Consider the following 24426-nt stretch of genomic DNA (forward strand, 5'->3'; position numbering starts at 1 on the left):
CAGTAACATCCCATATGCTGGTATAACAATAACCTGCTCAGCCGCACACAGTAACATCCCATAGCTGCTCTAACAATAACCCGCTCAGCCGCACACAGTAACAGCCCATAGCTGCTCTAACAATAACCCGCTCAGCCGCACACAGTAACATCCCATATGCTGGTATAACAATAACCTGCTCAGCCGCACACAGTAACATCCCATAGCTGCTCTAACAATAACCCGCTCAGCCGCACACAGTAACATCCCATAGCTGCTCTAACAATAACCCACTTAGCCGCACACAGTAACATCCCATAGCTGCTCTAACAATAACCCGCTCAGCCGCACACAGTAACATCCCATATGCTGGTATAACAATAACCTGCTCAGCCGCACACAGTAACATCCCATAGCTGCTCTAACAATAACCCGCTCAGCCGCACACAGTAACATCCCATATGCTGGTATAACAATAACCTGCTCAGCCGCACACAGTAACATTCCATAGCTGCTCTAACAATAACCCGCTCAGCCGCACACAGTAACAGCCCATAGCTGCTCTAACAATAACCCGCTCAGCCGCACACAGTAACATCCCATATGCTGGTATAACAATAACCTGCTCAGCCGCACACAGTAACATCCCATAGCTGCTCTAACAATAACCCGCTCAGCCGCACACAGTAACATCCCATAGCTGCTCTAACAATAACCCACTTAGCCGCACACAGTAACATCCCATAGCTGCTCTAACAATAACCCGCTCAGCCGCACACAGTAACATCCCATAGCTGCTCTAACAATAACCTGCTCAGCCACACACAGTAACATCCCATAGCTGCTCTAACAATAACCTGCTCAGCCGTACACAGTAACATCCCATAGCTGCTCTAACAATAACCCGCTCAGCCGCACACAGTAACATCCCATAGCTGCTCTAACAATAACCCACTTAGCCGCACACAGTAACATCCCATAGCTGCTCTAACAATAACCCGCTCAGCCGCACACAGTAACATCCCATAGCTGCTCTAACAATAACCTGCTCAGCCACACACAGTAACATCCCATAGCTGCTCTAACAATAACCTGCTCAGCCGTACACAGTAACATCCCATAGCTGCTCTAACAATAACCCGCTCAGCCACACACAGTAACATCCCATAGCTGCTCTAACAATAACCTGCTCAGCCGCACACAGTAACAGCCCATAGCTGCTCTAACAATAACCCACTTAGCCGCACACAGTAACATCCCATAGCTGCTCTAACAATAACCCACTTAGCCGCACACAGTAACATCCCATAGCTGCTCTAACAATAACCTGCTCAGCCGTACACAGTAACATCCCATAGCTGCTCTAACAATAACCCGCTCAGCCGCACACAGTAACATCCCATAGCTGCTCTAACAATAACCCACTTAGCCGCACACAGTAACATCCCATAGCTGCTCTAACAATAACCCGCTCAGCCGCACACAGTAACATCCCATAGCTGCTCTAACAATAACCTGCTCAGCCACACACAGTAACATCCCATAGCTGCTCTAACAATAACCTGCTCAGCCGTACACAGTAACATCCCATAGCTGCTCTAACAATAACCCGCTCAGCCACACACAGTAACATCCCATAGCTGCTCTAACAATAACCCGCTCAGCCACACACAGTAACATCCCATAGCTGCTCTAACAATAACCCGCTCAGCCACACACAGTAACATCCCATAGCTGCTCTAACAATAACCTGCTCAGCCGCACACAGTAACATCCCATAGCTGCTCTAACAATAACCCGCTCAGCCACACACAGTAACATCCCATAGCTGCTCTAACAATAACCCGCTCAGCCACACACAGTAACATCCCATAGCTGCTCTAACAATAACCCGCTCAGCCACACACAGTAACATCCCATAGCTGCTCTAACAATAACCCGCTCAGCCGTACACAGTAACATCCCATAGCTGCTCTAACAATAACCCGCTCAGCCACACACAGTAACATCCCATAGCTGCTCTAACAATAACCTGCTCAGCCGCACACAGTAACATCCCATAGCTGCTCTAACAATAACCCACTTAGCCGCACACAGTAACATCCCATAGCTGCTCTAACAATAACCTGCTCAGCCGTACACAGTAACATCCCATAGCTGCTCTAACAATAACCTGCTCAGCCGCACACAGTAACAGCCCATAGCTGCTCTAACAATAACCCACTTAGCCGCACACAGTAACATCCCATAGCTGCTCTAACAATAACCCACTTAGCCGCACACAGTAACATCCCATAGCTGCTCTAACAATAACCCGCTCAGTCACACACAGTAACATCCCATAGCTGCTCTAACAATAACCCGCTCAGCCGCACACAGTAACATCCCATAGCTGCTCTAACAATAACCCGCTCAGCCGCACACAGTAACAGCCCATAGCTGCTCTAACAATAACCCGCACAGCTACACACAGTAACATCCCATAGCTGCTCTAACAATAACCCGCTCAGCCGCACACAGTAACATCCCATAGCTGCTCTAACAATAACCCACTTAGCCGCACACAGTAACATCCCATATGCTGGTATAAGAATAACCTGCTCAGCCGCACACAGTAACAGCCCATAGCTGCTCTAACAATAACCCGCTCAGCCACACACAGTAACATCCCATAGCTGCTCTAACAATAACCCGCTCAGCCGCACACAGTAACATCCCATAGCTGCTCTAACAATAACCCGCTCAGCCGCACACAGTAACATCCCATAGCTGCTCTAACAATAACCTACTTAGCCGCACACAGTAACAGCCCATAGCTGCTCTAACAATAACCCGCACAGCTACACACAGTAACATCCCATATGCTGGTATAACAATAACCTGCTCAGCCACACATTACACATAAGAGGGCTGCCATTTCCAGGGAAATTAAAAAGCAAACATAAGATTTATGTAAATACAATTTGAATGGACAAGAAATGTCATTTCCAGAAAAATAGCAACTTGATAAGAAATTAACATATTGGGTAACTGTCACATTCTTATGACGACAAGTAAAACTTTTTTCTTTTTGTCACCATTCCTTTAAATGCAGATCTGGTTTTCACCTTTAGTGGCCTCCCTAACCACTAGTCACAACCTGTATCCTATGTTAAATGGCCAAACCCAACAAGGCAAGATGCCATTACATTTGAAGTTAGTGTTCAGACCAAGAACTTCATATCCTGGCTCCTGTGAGAGATCCTGCTTGAATGACTACAATCCTCTTACCTTCCTAAATTGGATCATTATCAACTCTCCTGTACTTACTCGCATTTCATCCTACCTGCCTGGCATACTACGAGTATTGCCACAAACATTACGCCTTCCTACATTGGATTAGTAGGAACTCTCCTATACCTGTGTGAATTCATTCCAACTTGTACCATAACTACTTGATTTACTATTGAGTGAACCTGTTTACCACCCTTCCTATTTGGATTGCTTGATAAATACAACCTGCAAAACCCACTATCTGGACATTGCTGAGAATGTATTGCACTCTTGGTTGTTTAGTTTATAGGGCATATTGGCTTACTGATTATTTATTCTACTACAATTACTGTTACAATGTCAAATGGCACGAATTAAGTCACTTCTGTTAAACCTGGCAATCGTCTCCTATCTGACCTGATCGAGAACATGATAGTAACACAGTGAGTGTGCAGGTGAATCTTTACTGAGATGTTGAATCTAATGGACTTTGTTGTAAACTACAAATGTAGATGAAAATGCTATATTTTAAAAACATTTACTGCAATGCTACCCTGCATTGTGATCTAACTGCTGAAAATCCTCCTGCAGACAGAAACTAAAGTGTTAAACAAAAACAGAAAAGCTAAGGTTTATTCCAAGAACTGCCGATGACAGTGTGTGCCAAATGGTTCTCACCTGTGTGCGGTTCAAACGGCAAGGATCCTCCTCGATATCTAAGTTTGTGGATGCAGCTGCACCAACAAAGGAAATTAAAGCTTCTGGACTGGAGATGGCTCTGTGGATTTAATGTATGGAAAATAAAATGAGACACACATATCTGTTTGCTTTGCTGCAGTTAACAGAAAGTAAACGATTCATAGGAAACATTACCTTTAGTGACACACCGACCAATCTTGGTGTAAGGAATGCTGAGAGCAACATTTTCATATAATGTCATGGGTGCATTTAGCAATCACTAGCCAAGTTTAAAGGATCACTATACGGTCAGGAACACAAGCATGTAATCCTGACCCTAAATTGTTTAACCCACCATTTAGATGGCTTGACCCCCCTTTAATTCCCCAATAAAAGTTTAAAACTCACCTTATTTCCAGCGCCAGGCGGGTCTGCCGGTGCTGGCTTGGCCCCCTTTCACATCAAAATGAACGATTTGTAGCCAATCCAATGTTTTTCCATAGGGCATAGCTGCTCTAACAATAACCCGCTCAGCCGCACACAGTAACATCCCATAGCTGCTCTAACAATAACCCGCTCAGCCGCACACAGTAAAATCCCATAGCTGCTCTAACAATAACCTGCTCAGCCGCACACAGTAACATCCCATAGCTGCTCTAACAATAACCTGCTCAGCCGCACACAGTAACATCCCATAGCTGCTCTAACAATAACCTGCTCAGCCGCACACAGTAACATCCCATAGCTGCTCTAACAATAACCTGCTCAGCCACACACAGTAACATCCCATAGCTGCTCTAACAATAACCTGCTCAGCCGCACACAGTAACATCCCATAGCTGCTCTAACAATAACCCGCTCAGCCGCACACAGTAACAGCCCATAGCTGCTCTAACAATAACACGCTCAGCCACACACAGTAACATCCCATAGCTGCTCTAACAATAACCCGCTCAGCCGCACACAGTAACAGCCCATAGCTGCTCTAACAATAACCCGCTCAGCCGCACACAGTAACAGCCCATAGCTGCTCTAACAATAACCCGCTCAGCCACACACAGTAACATCCCATAGCTGCTCTAACAATAACCCGCTCAGCCGCACACAGTAACATCCCATAGCTGCTCTAACAATAACCCGCTCAGCCGCACACAGTAACAGCCCATAGCTGCTCTAACAATAACCCGCTCAGCCGCACACAGTAACATCCCATAGCTGCTCTAACAATAACCCGCTCAGCCGCACACAGTAGCATCCCATAGCTGCTCTAACAATAACCCGCTCAGCCACACACAGTAACAGCCCATAGCTGCTCTAACAATAACCCGCTCAGCCAGACACAGTAACATCCCATAGCTGCTCTAACAATAACCCGCTCAGCCGCACACAGTAACAGCCCATAGCTGCTCTAACAATAACCCGCTCAGCCGCACACAGTAACATCCCATAGCTGCTCTAACAATAACCCGCTCAGCCGCACACAGTAACAGCCCATAGCTGCTCTAACAATAACCCGCTCAGCCGCACACAGTAACAGCCCATAGCTGCTCTAACAATAACCCACTTAGCCGCACACAGTAACATCCCATAGCTGCTCTAACAATAACCCGCTCAGCCGCACACAGTTACATCCCATAGCTGCTCTAACAATAACCCACTCAGCCGCACACAGTAGCATCCCATAGCTGCTCTAACAATAACCCGCTCAGCCGCACACAGTAACATCCCATAGCTGCTCTAACAATAACCCGCTCAGCCGCACACAGTAGCATCCCATAGCTGCTCTAACAATAACCCGCTCAGCCGCACACAGTAGCATCCCATAGCTGCTCTAACAATAACCCGCTCAGCCGCACACAGTAACATCCCATAGCTGCTCTAACAATAACCCGCTCAGTCACACACAGTAACATCCCATAGCTGCTCTAACAATAACCCGCTCAGCCGCACACAGTTACATCCCATAGCTGCTCTAACAATAACCCACTCAGCCGCACACAGTAACATCCCATAGCTGCTCTAACAATAACCCGCTCAGTCACACACAGTAACATCCCATAGCTGCTCTAACAATAACCCGCTCAGCCGCACACAGTAACATCCCATAGCTGCTCTAACAATAACCCGCTCAGCCACACACAGTAACATCCCATAGCTGCTCTAACAATAACCCGCTCAGCCACACACAGTAACATCCCATAGCTGCTCTAACAATAACCTGCTCAGCCGCACACAGTAACATCCCATAGCTGCTCTAACAATAACCCGCTCAGCCGCACACAGTAACATCCCATAGCTGCTCTAACAATAACCCGCTCAGCCACACACAGTAACATCCCATAGCTGCTCTAACAATAACCCGCTCAGCCGCACACAGTAGCATCCCATAGCTGCTCTAACAATAACCCGCTCAGCCGCACACAGTAACATCCCATTGCTGCTCTAACAATAACCCGCTCAGCCACACACAGTAACATCCCATAGCTGCTCTAACAATAACCTGCTCAGCCGCACACAGTTACATCCCATAGCTGCTCTAACAATAACCTGCTCAGCCACACACAGTAACATACCATAGCTGCTCTAACAATAACCCGCTCAGCCACACACAGTAACATCCCATAGCTGCTCTAACAATAACCAGCTCAGCCGCACACAGTAGCATCCCATAGCTGCTCTACCAATAACCCGCTCAGCCGCACACAGTAACATCCCATAGCTGCTCTAACAATAACCTGCTCAGCCGCACACAGTAACATCCCATAGCTGCTCTAACAATAACCCGCTCAGCCACACACAGTAACATCCCATAGCTGCTCTAACAATAACCTGCTCAGCCGCACAGTTAAGTCCCATAGCTGCTCTAACAATAACCCGCTCAGCCACACACAGTAACATCCCATAGCTGCTCTAACAATAACCTGCTCAGCCGCACAGTTACATCCCATAGCTGCTCTAACAATAACCCGCTCAGCCACACACAGTAACATCCCATAGCTGCTCTAACAATAACCCGCTCAGCCGCACACAGTAACATCCCATAGCTGCTCTAACAATAACCCGCTCAGCCGCACACAGTAACATCCCATAGCTGCTCTAACAATAACCCGCTCAGCCGCACACAGTAACATCCCATAGCTGCTCTAACAATAACCCGCTCAGCCGCACACAGTAACATCCCATAGCTGCTCTAACAATAACCCGCTCAGCCGCACACAGTTACATCCCATAGCTGCTCTAACAATAACCCGCTCAGCCGCACACAGTAACATCCCATAGCTGCTCTAACAATAACCCACTTAGCCGCACACAGTAACATCCCATAGCTGCTCTAACAATAACCTGCTCAGCCGCACACAGTAACATCCCATAGCTGCTCTAACAATAACCTGCTCAGCCACACACAGTAACATCCCATAGCTGCTCTTACAATAACCCGCTCAGCCGCACACAGTAACATCCCATAGCTGCTCTAACAATAACCCGCTCAGCCGCACACAGTAACAGCCCATAGCTGCTCTAACAATAACCCGCTCAGCCGCACACAGTAACATCCCATAGTTGCTCTAACAATAACCTGCTCAGCCGCACACAGTAACATCCCATAGTTGCTCTAACAATAACCTGCTCAGCCGCACACAGTAACATCCCATAGCTGCTCTAACAATAACCCGCTCAGCCGCACACAGTAACAGCCCATAGCTGCTCTAACAATAACCCGCTCAGCCGCACACAGTAACATCCCATAGCTGCTCTAACAATAACCCGCTCAGCCGCACACAGTTACATCCCATAGCTGCTCTAACAATAACCCGCTCAGCCACACACAGTAACATCCCATAGCTGCTCTAACAATAACCCATTCAGCCGCACACAGTAACATCCCATAGCTGCTCTAACAATAACCCGCTCAGCCGCACACAGTAACATCCCATAGCTGCTCTAACAATAACCTGCTCAGCCGCACACAGTAACATCCCATAGCTGCTCGAACAATAACCTGCTCAGCCACACACAGTAACATCCCATAGCTGCTCTAACAATAACCCGCTCAGCCGCACACAGTAACATCCCATAGCTGCTCTAACAATAACCCGCTCAGCCACACACAGTAACATCCCATAGCTGCTCTAACAATAACCCGCTCAGCCGCACACAGTAACATCCCATAGCTGCTCTAACAATAACCCGCTCAGCCGCACACAGTAACAGCCCATAGCTGCTCTAACAATAACCCGCTCAGCCGCACACAGTAACAGCCCATAGCTGCTCTAACAATAACCCGCTCAGCCGCACACAGTAACAGCCCATAGCTGCTCTAACAATAACCTGCTCAGCCACACACAGTAACATCCCATAGCTGCTCTAACAATAACCTGCTCAGCCGTACACAGTAACATCCCATAGCTGCTCTAACAATAACCCGCTCAGCCACACACAGTAACATCCCATAGCTGCTCTAACAATAACCTGCTCAGCCGTACACAGTAACATCCCATAGCTGCTCTAACAATAACCCGCTCAGCCGCACACAGTAACAGCCCATAGCTGCTCTAACAATAACCCGCTCAGCCGCACAAAGTAACAGCCCATAGCTGCTCTAACAATAACCCGCTCAGCCGCACACAGTAACATCCCATAGCTGCTCTAACAATAACCCGCTCAGCCACACACACCATAGGAAAAACATTGGATTGGCTAAAATCGGCAAGGGGGCAGGCCAAATGCAGTTTTGACTAAACAGGACCTCCTCATAGAGATGCATTGAATCATCATCATTACTTCCACCTTACTCCCCTCCCCTCTCTATTCATCCCATGCACTCTACACCTACCTTTCCAGCCTATCTCCACCAACTCCTCCCAAATCCACTACATACATACCCTCCTACAAAACCTTCAAATCCTACTCCCACCTTCACTTCCTTTCTATCCTTCTGCTCCTAGCAGCTGGTGATGTCTCTCCAAACCCCGGTCCCCTCTCAACAAACTCACCACATACTAACCCAATCTCATACCCATCTCATGTTCCTCTAAATCCTCCTTCAATACTGCCCTCTGGAACGCACGCTCTGTTTGCAATATAACTAAATCCACTGCTGTGACTTCTTCATCTCTCATTCAATAGATTTACTAGCCTTAACAGAAACCTGGCTGTCCCCCTCACACTGCCACCCCTGCATCTTTGTCCTTTGATGGTCTTCAACTTACCCACAACCCAAGAAACTCTGAATGTAAAGGTGGTGGTGTAAGGTTTCTCCTCTCCCCTCACTGCTCCTTTAAATACCCAACCCCTTTCCCATCATTTGAAATACATTCAATTCGCCTTTTCAAACCCTTCTCTGCTAACATTGCCGTTATTTATTGTCCCCCTGGTTTCCCTCTTCTCTTCCTTGACCACTTTGCTGCCTGGCTACCCTCTCTTCTAATATTCCATCCTTAATTCTCGTGGACTTCAATATTCCTATTAACCCACATTTGACCTCTGCAGCCTCTAAACTACTTTCAATTACTTCCTCCCTCGGGGTATCACAGTGGGCTAATTCTCCCACCCATGTAGCTGGCAATACCTAATCTCTTATGCATGTACAGTATCTAATATCTGCAACACTCCATTTCCTCTCTCTGATCACCACCTCTTATCATTTGCTCTTGTGTACCCCCTCACCCAACAACCTCAGCCTAACCCCCCTCAACTCAGGATGGACCTTAATTCTCATGATCTCCAGCTGATATTGATTCACGACTGCTGTCCATCACTTCCCCCTTCTGTCCTTCACTGGCCATCTCCGCATATAACACTACCCTCACCTCTGCCTTGAACGCTGCGGCACCGCTCCAAACAAGCACCTCGAGGAGGACCCGCCCCCATCCATGGCATACTAAATCAAAACGCTACCTGCAAAGATGCTCCCGTTGTGCTGACGCTTCTGGAGGAACTCTAGCACCCAGTCAGACTTTCTCCATTATAGATTCATATTGTGTTTATACAGCGCAGCCCTTGCCAAACAGTCCTACTTTTCCTCTCTCATTAGTTCATGCTCCTGCAATCCAAGGCGTCTCTTTGACACCTTTAAGTCTCTTCTTCGCCCTGCTGTGGCCACCCCCAAAACTAACCTTACTGCTGATAACTTTGCATGTTACTTCACTGACAAGATTGAACAGCTAAGGAAAGAATTCTCCCCTCCCTGTCATTCTGTTTCTCAACCACACATAGATAATGCCTTTCCTACCCTTCAGACATTCTCCCCAGCAACTGACCAAGAGGTGGCTGCTCTTCTCTTTTCCTCTTGCCCCAACACTTGCCCACTCGATCCTGTCCCATCTCACCTTATTAGATATCTCTCCACTTGTCTCGTGCCTTCCTTAACACACATCTTCAACTGCTCGCTCTCTCTTCTGGCATTGTCCCTGCTAACCTTAAACATGCTACTGTAGTGCCTATACTAAAAAAAAAACCTCCCTCGACCCGTCCACCCCATCTAACTATCGTTACAATTCTCCTGCTCCCTTTTTCTGGAAAGAATTGTCTTTACCCGTTTGTCTCATTTCCTCAATTCCAACTCTCTTCTTGACCCCCTTCAATCTGGCTTCCGCCCTCTCCACTCTGAGGCTGCGCTTATCAAAGTTACTAACGACCTAATCGCAGCTAAATCCAAAGGTCACTACTCCATACTAATTCTTCTTGACCTCTCTGCTGCCTTTGACACCATTGAATATGCTCTCCTTTTTCAAACTCTTCAATCACTTGGTCTCTGTCCTCTCGTGGTTTTCCTCTTATCTCTCCCAACGCTCATTCAGTGTTTCCTTTTCTAGTGATGTATGTTTTTTTTCAGGACTACAGGCTCCCTTCTGTCTTATGGAGCCCAGCAGGTAGAGATAGATACTATAATATCACAGTACAGAGATTGGGAGCCCTGCAGGTAGAGATAGTTACTATAATATCACAGTACAGAGATTGGGAGCCCTGCAGGTAGAGATAGTTACTATAATATCACAGTACAGAGATTGGGAGCCCTGCAGGTAGAGATAGTTACTATAATATCACAGTACAGAGATTGGGAGCCCTGCAGGTAGAGACAGTTACTATAATATCACAGTACAGAGATTGGGAGTCCTGCAGGTAGAGATAGTTACTATAATATCACAGTACAGAGATTGGGAGCCCTGCAGGTAGAGACAGTTACTATAATATCACAGTACAGAGATTGGGAGCCCTGCAGGTAGAGTTAGTTACTATAATATCACAGTACAGAGATTGGGAGCCCTGCAGGTAGAGTTAGTTACTATAATATCACAGTACAGAGATTGGGAGCCCTGCAGGTAGAGATAGTTACTATAATATCACAGTACAGAGATTGGGAGCCCTGCAGGTAGAGTTAGTTACTATAATATCACAGTACAGAGATTGGGAGCCCTGCAGGTAGAGTTAGATACTATAATATCACAATACAGAGATTGGGAGCCCTGCAGGTAGAGTTAGATACTATAATAACACAATACAGAGATTGGGAGCCCTGCAGGTAGAGATAGTTACTATAATATCACAGTACAGAGATTGGGAGCCCTGCAGGTAGAGATAGTTACTATAATATCACAGTACAGAGATTGGGAGCCCTGCAGGTAGAGATAGTTACTATAATATCACAGTACAGAGATTGGGAGCCCTGCAGGTAGAGATAGTTACTATAATATCACAGTACAGAGATTGGGAGCCCTGCAGGTAGAGATAGTTACTATAATATCACAGTACAGAGATTGGGAGCCCTGCAGGTAGAGATAGTTACTATAATATCACAGTACAGAGATTGGGAGCCCTGCAGGTAGAGTTAGATACTATAATATCACAGTACAGAGATTGGGAGCCCTGCAGGTAGAGATAGTTACTATAATATCACAGTACAGAGCTTGGGAGCCCTGCAGGTAGAGTTAGTTACTATAATATCACAGTACAGAGATTGGGAGCCCTGCAGGTAGAGTTAGTTACTATAATATCACAGTACAGAGATTGGGAGCCCTGCAGGTAGAGATAGTTACTATAATATCACAGTACAGAGATTGGGAGCCCTGCAGGTAGAGATAGTTACTATAATATCACAGTACAGAGATTGGGAGCCCTGCAGGTAGAGACAGTTACTATAATATCACAGTACAGAGATTGGGAGCCCTGCAGGTAGAGATAGTTACTATAATATCACAATACAGAGATTGGGAGCCCTGCAGGTAGAGATAGTTACTATAATATCACAGTACAGAGATTGGGAGCCCTGCAGGTAGAGATAGTTACTATAATATCACAGTACAGAGATTGGGAGCCCTGCAGGTAGAGACAGTTACTATAATATCGCAGTACAGAGATTGGGAGCCCTGCAGGTAGAGATAGTTACTATAATATCACAATACAGAGATTGGGAGCCCTGCAGGTAGAGATAGTTACTATAATATCACAGTACAGATATTGGGAGCCCTGCAGGTAGAGATAGTTACTATAATATCACAGTACAGAGATTGGGAGCCCTGCAGGTAGAGATAGTTACTATAATATCACAGTACAGAGATTGGGAGCCCTGCAGGTAGAGATAGTTACTATAATATCACAGTACAGAGATTGGGAGCCCTGCAGGTAGAGACAGTTACTATAATATCACAGTACAGAGATTGGGAGCCCTGCAGGTAGAGATAGTTACTATAATATCACAATACAGAGATTGGGAGCCCTGCAGGTAGAGATAGTTACTATAATATCACAGTACAGAGATTGGGAGCCCTGCAGGTAGAGATAGTTACTATAATATCGCAGTACAGAGATTGGGAGCCCTGCAGGTAGAGACAGTTACTATAATATCGCAGTACAGAGATTGGGAGCCCTGCAGGTAGAGATAGTTACTATAATATCACAATACAGAGATTGGGAGCCCTGCAGGTAGAGATAGTTACTATAATATCACAGTACAGAGATTGGGAGCCCTGCAGGTAGAGATAGTTACTATAATATCACAGTACAGAGATTGGGAGCCCTGCAGGTAGAGATAGTTACTATAATATCACAGTACAGAGATTGGGAGCCCTGCAGGTAGAGTTAGATACTATAATATCACAGTACAGAGATTGGGAGCCCTGCAGGTAGAGATAGTTACTATAATATCACAGTACAGAGCTTGGGAGCCCTGCAGGTAGAGTTAGTTACTATAATATCACAGTACAGAGATTGGGAGCCCTGCAGGTAGAGTTAGTTACTATAATATCACAGTACAGAGATTGGGAGCCCTGCAGGTAGAGATAGTTACTATAATATCACAGTACAGAGATTGGGAGCCCTGCAGGTAGAGATAGTTACTATAATATCACAGTACAGAGATTGGGAGCCCTGCAGGTAGAGACAGTTACTATAATATCACAGTACAGAGATTGGGAGCCCTGCAGGTAGAGATAGTTACTATAATATCACAATACAGAGATTGGGAGCCCTGCAGGTAGAGATAGTTACTATAATATCACAGTACAGAGATTGGGAGCCCTGCAGGTAGAGACAGTTACTATAATATCACAGTACAGAGATTGGGAGCCCTGCAGGTAGAGACAGTTACTATAATATCGCAGTACAGAGATTGGGAGCCCTGCAGGTAGAGATAGTTACTATAATATCACAATACAGAGATTGGGAGCCCTGCAGGTAGAGATAGTTACTATAATATCACAGTACAGAGATTGGGAGCCCTGCAGGTAGAGTTAGTTACTATAATATCGCAGTACAGAGATTGGGAGCCCTGCAGGTAGAGATAGTTACTATAATATCACAGTACAGAGATTGGGAGCCCTGCAGGTAGAGATAGTTACTATAATATCACAGTACAGAGATTGGGAGCCCTGCAGGTAGAGATAGTTACTATAATATCACAGTACAGAGATTGGGAGCCCTGCAGGTAGAGATAGTTACTAGAATATCACAGTACAGAGATTGGGAGCCCTGCAGGTAGAGATAGTTACTATAATATCACAGTACAGAGATTGGGAGCCCTGCAGGTAGAGATAGTTACTATAATATCACAGTACAGAGATTGGGAGCCCTGCAGGTAGAGATAGTTACTATAATATCACAGTACAGAGATTGGGAGCCCTGCAGGTAGAGACAGTTACTATAATATCACAGTACAGAGATTGGGAGTCCTGCAGGTAGAGATAGTTACTATAATATCACAGTACAGAGATTGGGAGCCCTGCAGGTAGAGACAGTTACTATAATATCACAGTACAGAGATTGGGAGCCCTGCAGGTAGAGTTAGTTACTATAATATCACAGTACAGAGATTGGGAGCCCTGCAGGTAGAGTTAGTTACTATAATATCACAGTACAGAGATTGGGAGCCCTGCAGGTAGAGATAGTTACTATAATATCACAGTACAGAGATTGGGAGCCCTGCAGGTAGAGTTAGTTACTATAATATCACAGTACAGAGATTGGGAGCCCTGCAGGTAGAGTTAGATACTATAATATCACAATACAGAGATTGGGAGCCCTGCAGGTAGAGTTAGATACTATAATAACACAATACAGAGATTGGGAGCCCTGCAGGTAGAGATAGTTACTATAATATCACAGTACAGAGATTGGGAGCCCTGCAGGTAGAGATAGTTACTATAATATCACAGTACAGAGATTGGGAGCCCTGCAGGTAGAGATAGTTACTATAATATCACAGTACAGAGATTGGGAGCCCTGCAGGTAGAGATAGTTACTATAATATCACAGTACAGAGATTGGGAGCCCTGCAGGTAGAGATAGTTACTATAATATCACAGTACAGAGATTGGGAGCCCTGCAGGTAGAGATAGTTACTATAATATCACAGTACAGAGATTGGGAGCCCTGCAGGTAGAGTTAGATACTATAATATCACAGTACAGAGATTGGGAGCCCTGCAGGTAGAGATAGTTACTATAATATCACAGTACAGAGCTTGGGAGCCCTGCAGGTAGAGTTAGTTACTATAATATCACAGTACAGAGATTGGGAGCCCTGCAGGTAGAGTTAGTTACTATAATATCACAGTACAGAGATTGGGAGCCCTGCAGGTAGAGATAGTTACTATAATATCACAGTACAGAGATTGGGAGCCCTGCAGGTAGAGATAGTTACTATAATATCACAGTACAGAGATTGGGAGCCCTGCAGGTAGAGACAGTTACTATAATATCACAGTACAGAGATTGGGAGCCCTGCAGGTAGAGATAGTTACTATAATATCACAATACAGAGATTGGGAGCCCTGCAGGTAGAGATAGTTACTATAATATCACAGTACAGAGATTGGGAGCCCTGCAGGTAGAGATAGTTACTATAATATCACAGTACAGAGATTGGGAGCCCTGCAGGTAGAGACAGTTACTATAATATCGCAGTACAGAGATTGGGAGCCCTGCAGGTAGAGATAGTTACTATAATATCACAGTACAGAGATTGGGAGCCCTGCAGGTAGAGATAGTTACTATAATATCACAGTACAGAGATTGGGAGCCCTGCAGGTAGAGTTAGATACTATAATATCACAGTACAGAGATTGGGAGCCCTGCAGGTAGAGATAGTTACTATAATATCACAGTACAGAGCTTGGGAGCCCTGCAGGTAGAGTTAGTTACTATAATATCACAGTACAGAGATTGGGAGCCCTGCAGGTAGAGTTAGTTACTATAATATCGCAGTACAGAGATTGGGAGCCCTGCAGGTAGAGATAGTTACTATAATATCACAGTACAGAGATTGGGAGCCCTGCAGGTAGAGATAGTTACTATAATATCACAGTACAGAGATTGGGAGCCCTGCAGGTAGAGTTAGATACTATAATATCACAGTACAGAGATTGGGAGCCCTGCAGGTAGAGACAGTTACTATAATATCACAGTACAGAGATTGGGAGCCCTGCAGGTAGAGATAGTTACTATAATATCACAGTACAGAGATTGGGAGCCCTGCAGGTAGAGATAGTTACTAGAATATCACAGTACAGAGATTGTGAGCCCTGCAGGTAGAGTTAGATACTATAATATCACAGTACAGAGATTGGGAGCCCTGCAGGTAGAGATAGTTACTATAATATCACAGTACAGAGCTTGGGAGCCCTGCAGGTAGAGTTAGTTACTATAATATCACAGTACAGAGATTGGGAGCCCTGCAGGTAGAGTTAGATACTATAATATCACAGTACAGAGATTGGGAGCCCTGCAGGTAGAGATAGTTACTATAATATCACAGTACAGAGCTTGGGAGCCCTGCAGGTAGAGTTAGTTACTATAATATCACAGTACAGAGATTGGGAGCCCTGCAGGTAGAGTTAGTTACTATAATATCACAGTACAGAGATTGGGAGCCCTGCAGGTAGAGATAGTTACTATAATATCACAGTACAGAGATTGGGAGCCCTGCAGGTAGAGATAGTTACTATAATATCACAGTACAGAGATTGGGAGCCCTGCAGGTAGAGACAGTTACTATAATATCACAGTACAGAGATTGGGAGCCCTGCAGGTAGAGATAGTTACTATAATATCACAATACAGAGATTGGGAGCCCTGCAGGTAGAGATAGTTACTATAATATCACAGTACAGAGATTGGGAGCCCTGCAGGTAGAGACAGTTACTATAATATCACAGTACAGAGATTGGGAGCCCTGCAGGTAGAGACAGTTACTATAATATCGCAGTACAGAGATTGGGAGCCCTGCAGGTAGAGATAGTTACTATAATATCACAATACAGAGATTGGGAGCCCTGCAGGTAGAGATAGTTACTATAATATCACAGTACAGAGATTGGGAGCCCTGCAGGTAGAGTTAGTTACTATAATATCGCAGTACAGAGATTGGGAGCCCTGCAGGTAGAGATAGTTACTATAATATCACAGTACAGAGATTGGGAGCCCTGCAGGTAGAGATAGTTACTATAATATCACAGTACAGAGATTGGGAGCCCTGCAGGTAGAGATAGTTACTATAATATCACAGTACAGAGATTGGGAGCCCTGCAGGTAGAGATAGTTACTAGAATATCACAGTACAGAGATTGGGAGCCCTGCAGGTAGAGATAGTTACTATAATATCACAGTACAGAGATTGTGAGCCCTGCAGGTAGAGTAAGATACTATAATATCACAGTACAGAGATTGGGAGCCCTGCAGGTAGAGATAGTTACTATAATATCACAGTACAGAGCTTGGGAGCCATGCAGGTAGAGTTAGTTACTATAATATCACAGTACAGAGATTGGGAGCCCTGCAGGTAGAGTTAGTTACTATAATATCGCAGTACAGAGATTGGGAGCCCTGCAGGTAGAGATAGTTACTATAATATCACAGTACAGAGATTGGGAGCCCTGCAGGTAGAGATAGTTACTATAATATCACAGTACAGAGATTGGGAGCCCTGCAGGTAGAGATAGTTACTATAATATCACAGTACAGAGATTGGGAGCCCTGCAGGTAGAGATAGTTACTAGAATATCACAGTACAGAGATTGGGAGCCCTGCAGGTAGAGATAGTTACTATAATATCACAGTACAGAGATTGTGAGCCCTGCAGGTAGAGTTAGATACTATAATATCACAGTACAGAGATTGGGAGCCCTGCAGGTAGAGATAGTTACTATAATATCACAGTACAGAGCTTGGGAGCCATGCAGGTAGAGTTAGTTACTATAATATCACAGTACAGAGATTGGGAGCCCTGCAGGTAGAGTTAGTTACTATAATATCACAGTACAGAGATTGGGAGCCCTGCAGGTAGAGATAGTTACTATAATATCACAGTACAGAGATTGGGAGCCCTGCAGGTAGAGATAGTTACTATAATATCACAGTACAGAGATTGGGAGCCCTGCAGGTAGAGATAGTTACTATAATATCACAGTACAGAGATTGGGAGCCCTGCAGGTAGAGTTAGATACTATAATATCACAGTACAGAGATTGGGAGCCCTGCAGGTAGAGATAGTTACTATAATATCACAGTACAGAGCTTGGGAGCCCTGCAGGTAGAGTTAGTTACTATAATATCACAGTACAGAGATTGGGAGCCCTGCAGGTAGAGATAGTTACTATAATATCACAGTACAGAGATTGGGAGCCCTGCAGGTAGAGATAGTTACTATAATATCACAGTACAGAGATTGGGAGCCCTGCAGGTAGAGTTAGATACTATAATATCACAGTACAGAGATTGGGAGCTCAGGGAGCCCTGCAGGTAGAGATCGCTGTTATTTGCCATGGTACAGACTTGGTAGTACCTGTAGTCTTACCTTTGCACATCCTCTGATAGCCAGACTGACATTAAGGGACTGATAAACTCCATCAGGAAAGATTTCTGCTTCTCGTAGTCCTTTAACTGGTTGCTAACGAGCACCAGCGCCTCCATCGCAGAGCACCTCTCCATCTGGCTCTGGAACCGCTCATCCTTTAGCAGATGCTTTACCTGGGTGTACAGCAGCTCAAAGTGTGGCTAAAGAGGGGAGGGGGGAGAGATTAAATAAATGTATGCACGATTAAAGCGGCGCTGTCACACAAAACGTACCTTTCTGCTCTTCTCTTCATTTCTTTAAAACATAAGAGAAAATAGGGTTCATCTCATCTCACGGATTTCTCCTACGATTGACCTTTTTGGCACAAGAAGGAACTTAAGTCGGTTCCTTTCCTGTGTCAAGGAGAAGGGCGAGTACTGTGGGAAATAGGAAGTAAGCGCCTTCTTTTGCCAACTAAGGTAAAGCGTAGGAAAAGTACATAAGACAAAGTAGTCCATACTTCTTATGATTTAAAGAAAACTAGATCAGAAATAAAGAAAAGAAGAACAGATTCGGAGAGAGGAAACAATAGGAGAAAGGCAAGCTCGGTGCAACAGCTCTGCTATAAGCATTAATAAGCAATCCCAAATCCCACACTTTAAAAGACAACCCAAGGTGCATGCTAGCAAGAAGATAATTAAAAGAACACGGTAGGCTCTGTAAGGAATCATCTTCCATCAGTCGTAAACCGTTTCAACTGTGTTGATATCAGAGCAGCAATGTCCAGCTGTGATTGGCCACAAAAGTCAGCTGACTGATTTCAGAATATCACAGCTCCCATTGCTGGTATGAATCAGTATGCCTAGAACATGGTTCGTCAACCTGGTCCCTACCGCCCACTAGTGGGCGTTTCAGGATTCCAGGTGGGCGGTAGGGATTTCCAGGTTGATCGGGCGGGCGGGTGCGAGCCGGCGGTACCCGTGCGACTGGGTACCGCCGTGACCATTTGCGGCTCCGGCCCGCCCGGTAAACCGCCGGGGCCGCCTTCCAAAGTGTCCATCGGGTGGCCCTGACCGATGGATGCGGATTGTAAGGGGGCCCGGTCAGCGCTGGGCGCTTTAACAGCGCGACGGGGCCCCCTGTGATGACATCACAGAGCTGGGAGGAAGTGATTCCCCGGTCACTCCTCCCAGCTAAAACTGAGAGCCGCGCGGGAGGATCACCAGGGAGTCAGAGTGGGAACTCTGACTCCCATCCACCTGAGCCACCACTGGACCCCAGGGAAAGTCACCCTCCTGCACCTTAAAGGTAGGAAACAGGAGGGTGACTTAAATATAATGTGTGTGTGTGTCTTTGTAGGTATGTCTTGTGTGTGTCTGTCTGTATGTGTCTTTGTATGTATGTCTTGTGTGTGTATGTGTCTGTCTGTGTATATGTGTGTGTGTGTGTCTGTATGTGTCTTTGTATGTATGTCTTGTGTGTGTGTATGTGTCTGTCTGTGTATATATTTGTGTGTGTGTCTGTATGTATGTGTCTTGTCTTTGTATGTATGTGTCATTGTTTGTGTGTCTGCATGTGTGTGTGTCTATGTATGTCTTATGTGTGTGTGCATGTCTGTTTGTATGTGTGCCTGTTAGTTTGTATGTATATGCTGCGAGACTAAATATTTGATATCTGGTTCGATTTTCGTAAGGAACAAACGAAGGTCTCTTTCAGTGATATTCAGACGACTTCTCTGTTTGCGCATAATATTTCTCATTTGTGCGTCAGCTCATCTCCTCTCCCTCCTCAATTCCCCTCCCCACCTTTTTTCCCCTTTTTTCTATTTTTTAACCATCCTTATAGCAATGCCCAGTAGGAAGGCTGAGCTAGGTAGCCCACTTACTATAGTCCACTATAACATACAGACACACACACAAGACACACACACACAAGACACACACACACAAGACACACACACACACAAGACACACACACAGGACACACACACAGGACACACACACAGGACACACACACAAGACACACACACAGGACACACACACAGGACACACACAGGACACACACACAGGACACACACACACAGGACACACACACACAGGACACACATACAAAGACATAGACAGGCACACATACGTGTGTGTGTGTATGTGTGCCTGTCTGTGTCTTTGTATGTGTGCCTGTCTGTGTCTTTGTGTGTGTGTCCTGTGTGTGTGTCTGTATGTTATAGTGGACTATAGTAAGTGGGCTACCTAGCTCAGCCTTCCTACTGGGCATTGCTATAAGGACGGTTAAAAAATAGAAAAAAAGGGGAATAAAAGGTGGGGAGGGGAATTGAGGAGGGAGAGGAGATGAGCTGACGCACAAATGAGAAATCATATTATGCGCAAACAGAGAAGTCGTCTGAATATCACTGAAAGAGACCTTTGTTTGTTCCTTAAGAAAATCGAACCAGATATCAAATATTTAGTCTCGCAGCATCAACCTCAAGGATCTCATTAATCACTAGTAAAGGTAATTTCAATTTACTTTATTGTTTTCTCATTAAACGTTATAAAGTTAAAAACCTTATAAACCTGCATTAAGTAGAAATAAAAAGATAAATGTACGTACATTTATTTTTTTAAAAAACACCCCCCTTTCTTAAAAATATTCTGCATTTGCGCGAAAACTGGTGGGCGGTAAGGAAATTTTTTCAACCAAAAAGATGCATTAGTGGGCGGTAGGTAGAAAAAGGTTGACTACCACTGGCCTAGAAGGAAGTGTGTACATCCAGTATGTGTGGAGCAAAGTGAAGCCTGGGACCCTGATTCAGTGATAAACTGCTCAAAAATGGTTTCACATTGAATGGAGGAACTGCGCTAGGGTACTAAAGCCACTTCAATGAGATGAAAGGATTAAAGTGCCTACAGTGCAGTGTCTCTTCATTAAAATGTGCAGGAAAAAAAATTACGTTTTAAATACTCTATTCTTTCCACTATTGATCTCTGACCGTCTGCACAGGGCAGCTTTCCAAAGCTTTTAGGGTAAAACTTCACCAACTTTCAGCTTAGAGACTGGTTTGTTTTTATATGTACTGTGGCAATGAAGGAGTTACTCTGTTTATATGTACGGTGACAGTGAAGGAGTTAATCTGTTTATATGTACGGTGGCAGTGAAGGAGTTAATCTGTTTATATGTACGGTGACAGTGAAGGAGTTAATCTGTTTATATGTACGGTGGCAGTGAAGGAGTTAATCTGTTTATATGTACGGTGACAGTGAAGGAGTTCCTCTGTTTATATGTACGGTGGCAATGAAGGAGTTAATCTGTTTATATGTACGGTGACAGTGAAGGAATTAATCTGTTTATATGTACGGTGGCAAAGAAGGAGTTAATCTGTTTATATGTACGGTGGCAATGAAGGAGTTAATCTGTTTATATGTACGGTGGCAGTGAAGGAGTTAATCTGTTTATATGTACGGTGACAGTGAAGGAGTTAATCTGTTTATATGTACGGTGACAGTGAAGGAGTTAGTCTGTTTATATGTACGGTGGCAGTGAAGGAGTTAATCTGTTTATATGTACGGTGGCAATGAAGGAGTTAATCTGTTTATATGTACGGTGACAGTGAAGGAGTTAATCTGTTTATATGCACGGTGGCAATGAAGGAGTTAATCTGTTTATATGTACGGTGACAGTGAAGGAGTTAATCTGTTTATATGTACGGTGGCAGTGAAGGAGTTAATCTGTTTATATGTACGGTGGCAGTGAAGGAGTTAATCTGTTTATATGTACGGTGACAGTGAAGGAGTTAATCTGTTTATATGTACGGTAGCAGTGAAGGAGTTAATCTGTTTATATGTACGGTGACAGTGAAGGAGTTAATCTGTTTATATGTACGGTGGCAGTGAAGGAGTTAATCTGTTTATATGTACGGTGGCAGTGAAGGAGTTACTCTGTTTATATGTACGGTGGCAGTGAAGGAGTTACTCTGTTTATATGTACGGAGGCAATGAAGGAGTTAATCGGTTTATATGTCAGGTTAGTTAAGACTGACTGGCAATATGGTGGTTAATAAAGTTATAGGGTTTAAATAGAAGGAGGTCAGGTTAGTTAAGACTGACTGGCTATTTGGTGTTTAATAAAGTTATAGGGTTTAAATAAAAGGCGGTCAGGTTAGTTAAGACTGACTTGCTATTTGGTGGTTAATAAAGTTATAGGGTTTAAATAAAAGGCGGTCAGGTTAGTTAAGACTGACTGGCAATATGGCGGTTAATAACATTATAGGGTTTAAATAAAAGGCGGTCAGGTTAGTTAAGACTGACTGGCTATTTGGTGGTTAATAAAGTTATAGGGTTTAAATAGAAGGAGGTCAGGTTAGTTAAGACTGACTGGCAATATGGCGGTTAATAACGTTATAGGGTTTAAATAAAAGGCGGTCAGGTTAGTTAAGACTGACTGGCTATTTGGTGGTTAATAAAGTTATAGGGTTTAAATAGAAGGAGGTCAGGTTAGTTAAGACTGACTGGCAATATGGTGGTTAATAAAGTTATAGGGTTTAAATAAAAGGCGGTCAGGTTAGTTAAGACTGACTTGCTATTTGGTGGTTAATAAAGTTATAGGGTTTAAATAAAAGGCGGTCAGGTTAGTTAAGACTGACTGGCTATTTGGTGGTTAATAAAGTTATAGGGTTTAAATAAAAGGCGGTCAGGTTAGTTAAGACTGAATGGCCATATGGTGGTTAATAAAGTTATAGGGTTTAAATTAAAGGCGGCCAGGTTAGTTAAGACTGACTGGCTATTTGGTGGTTAATAAAGTTATAGGGTTTAAATAAAAGGCGGTCAGGTTAGTTAAGACTGACTGGCAATATGGCGGTTAATAAAGTTATAGGGTTTAAATAAAAGGCGGTCAGGTTAGTTAAGACTGACTGGCTATTTGGTGGTTAATAAAGTTATAGGGTTTAAATAAAAGGCGGTCAGGTTAGTTAAGACTGACTGGCAATATGGCGGTTAATAAAGTTATAGGGTTTAAATAAAAGGCGGTCAGGTTAGTTAAGACTGACTGGCTATTTGGTGGTTAATAAAGTTACGATAGGAAAGGTAAGTTTATGTTTTATGGTTATGAAATTATGGCTGTAAGCCCCTTGAGCTTGGAATAAACACCTTGAAAAATATTTAACCCCTTAACGACGGAGCCAAATGTACAAGTTGTGATCAAAACAAAATGTAAACAAACCACAGAATTTGACTCTGTCAGTTCAACTATAATTTACCTCTTTCATACTAAGTGCACCCACACTTATTATATATCTGTTTGTTCAGGAGAAACAGGGCTTTCATTCCATATCAAACATTCATATATAGAACTCCAACTTATATGAATAAAATCTAAAAAAGTTTAAAAAATTAAGAAATTTTGATATTTTTCAATTTCTGCATGTCAATTTAACTGATAATGTCACAATACTATTTGGTTTTACTGCAATAAAATACACATATTTGTATTCAGAAATGTCTCATGAGTAAATCAGTACCCCCATGTATAGGTTTTATGGTCTTTTGGAAAGTTACAGGGTCAAATATACATCTTGTCTATTTATTTATTTTTTGCATAGAAATTTCACAGATTGGTTTGCTGGGCCTAGGCTGCCTTTGAGACCGTATGGCAGCCAAGAAATGAAAATTACCCCCATCATGGCATACCATTTGAAAAAGTAGACATCCCAGGGTATTCAAAATGGGGTATGCCCAGTCTTTGTAGTAGCCACTTGGGCATAAACGCTAGCCAAAGTTAGTGTTCGTTTTATTTATTTTTTCATTTTTAAAATAAAAACTGTACTTTTACTGATAATATTAACGTCAGTATATAGTTTACTGCCCTGAAACACTCCTAGTTCTGTTCAGTGATGTCTCACAAGCGCCACTGTACCCCCCCATGTATATGTTTTATGGGGTTTTTGAAAGTTACAGGGTCATATATACGGCTTATGCATTTATGCTTTCTCACAATTAAATTTGTCAGATTAGTTTGCTGTGTCTAGGCTGCCTTTGAGGCCGTATGGCAGTCAAGAAATGAAAATTACCCCTTAATGGCATACCATTTGAAAAAGTATACATCCCAGGGTATTCAAAATGGGGTATGGCCAGTCTTTTGTAGTAGCCAATTGGGCATAAATGCTAGCCAAAGTTAGTGTTTGTTTTTTGTGTGTGCATTTTTCACATAAACACTGCACTTTTACTGATAATATTAATGTCAGTATATAGTTTACTGCCC

At 44.0% G+C, this 24426-nt stretch overlaps 1 protein-coding gene across 2 annotated transcripts in view; it reads right to left on the minus strand.

Moving 5' to 3' along the window:
• The window catches only part of XPO5 (exportin 5), a 170825-nt gene that overhangs the window by 60147 nt on the left and 86252 nt on the right, over positions 1-24426 (minus strand). For both annotated transcript variants that reach the window (XM_063444187.1, XM_063444186.1), the window contains 2 exons: positions 18196-18395; positions 3910-4009 (listed from right to left, as the gene is read on the minus strand). In XM_063444187.1, the coding sequence (XP_063300257.1) occupies positions 3910-4009; positions 18196-18395 (300 nt within the window). The remainder of the gene's footprint in view (positions 1-3909; positions 4010-18195; positions 18396-24426) is intronic.

This window comes from Pelobates fuscus, chromosome 2 (assembly GCF_036172605.1).
Source record: "Pelobates fuscus isolate aPelFus1 chromosome 2, aPelFus1.pri, whole genome shotgun sequence".
Classification (NCBI taxonomy): domain Eukaryota; kingdom Metazoa; phylum Chordata; class Amphibia; order Anura; family Pelobatidae; genus Pelobates; species Pelobates fuscus.